General features: G+C 51.5%; 1 protein-coding gene across 1 annotated transcript; it reads right to left on the bottom strand.

Annotated features, from left to right (window-relative positions):
• Positions 1 to 6: 6 nt before the first annotated feature.
• On the bottom strand, positions 7 to 544 carry LOC119591964 (protein krueppel-like). The gene has a single exon (XM_037940718.1). It carries the CDS (start codon positions 456 to 458, stop codon positions 72 to 74), a length of 387 nt encoding a protein of 128 aa, XP_037796646.1. The 5' UTR covers positions 459 to 544; the 3' UTR covers positions 7 to 71.
• Between the last annotated feature and the right edge of the window lie 330 nt (positions 545 to 874).

The following is an 874-nucleotide window of genomic DNA, read 5'->3' as shown; positions in this document are numbered from 1 at the left end:
ACCCTTCTTCAGTAGTGCGTCCTACAGCAGCAGCTAAGAGCGGGGATCGCAGGTCCTCCATCTGAGCATTTTCACGCGTGGATCTTCATGTGCCTCTTGAGGTGACTTGCGTGCGTGAATGAGGCGTCGCAACGGGAGCAGCTGTAAGGCCTCTCCCCAGTGTGGGACCTGATGTGTATTTTCAGGTTGCTGCTGACGGCTGCCCGGAAAGGACAGTATGGACACGGGAAAGGCTTTTCCCCGGTATGAGATCGGATGTGCAGCGTGAGGTTGCTCTTGGTCGCGCAGCGGAAGGGACACCTGGGACACGCGTACGGCTTTTCCCCCGTGTGCGTGCGAATGTGGGAGCGCAGAACCGCCTGGGTGGTGGAGTACGGGCAGAAGGGACACCGGTAAGTCCTGGTGCCGCCATTGCCGTGAATGGCTTGGGCAACGGCGACCGTCGTGACGCTGGTCATCCCGCTGGTTGAGCACACTGCTTGCGGGACGTGATTCTGGGCGCTGCTGGTCGTCCTGTTGCCGTCCGGAGCACACGCCGCAGTTGCCTGTTGGCGAAACACACTCGTTTCGTAAGTCAGTGGCGAGCTAAAGGAAAACGATGCATATATAAAGCAGAATCTAGTTTTCTTATCTTCCCTTCGCTGCTTTATAGAAAAAAGTGAAATCATAGCTTCTGGTTTTGAAACCGAAGGAGAAACAAGTTGCACATCAGCTCAGTATCTTGGTAATCACGCTTTGTTTACACATGTGATAATTAATTTCATAGTAAAAATACTAAACGTTGAAGACGCAAGATTCTGACAACGTGTTCATACCTTGCAGTCAATGCAAGATAATTTACTTAAATTACAAAATGAACGTCTCAGATTCAGTA

This window comes from Penaeus monodon, chromosome 29 (assembly GCF_015228065.2).
Source record: "Penaeus monodon isolate SGIC_2016 chromosome 29, NSTDA_Pmon_1, whole genome shotgun sequence".
NCBI classification, from domain to species: domain Eukaryota; kingdom Metazoa; phylum Arthropoda; class Malacostraca; order Decapoda; family Penaeidae; genus Penaeus; species Penaeus monodon.
The sequence above is the reverse complement of the archived record's forward strand: the minus strand, read 5'-3'. Positions and strand labels throughout refer to the sequence as shown.

Excerpts from the sequence above, each read along its gene's own strand:
- LOC119591964 (XM_037940718.1), bottom strand. The coding sequence starts at position 458 with ATGACCAGCGTCACGACGGTCGCCGTTGCCCAAGCCATTCACGGCAAT.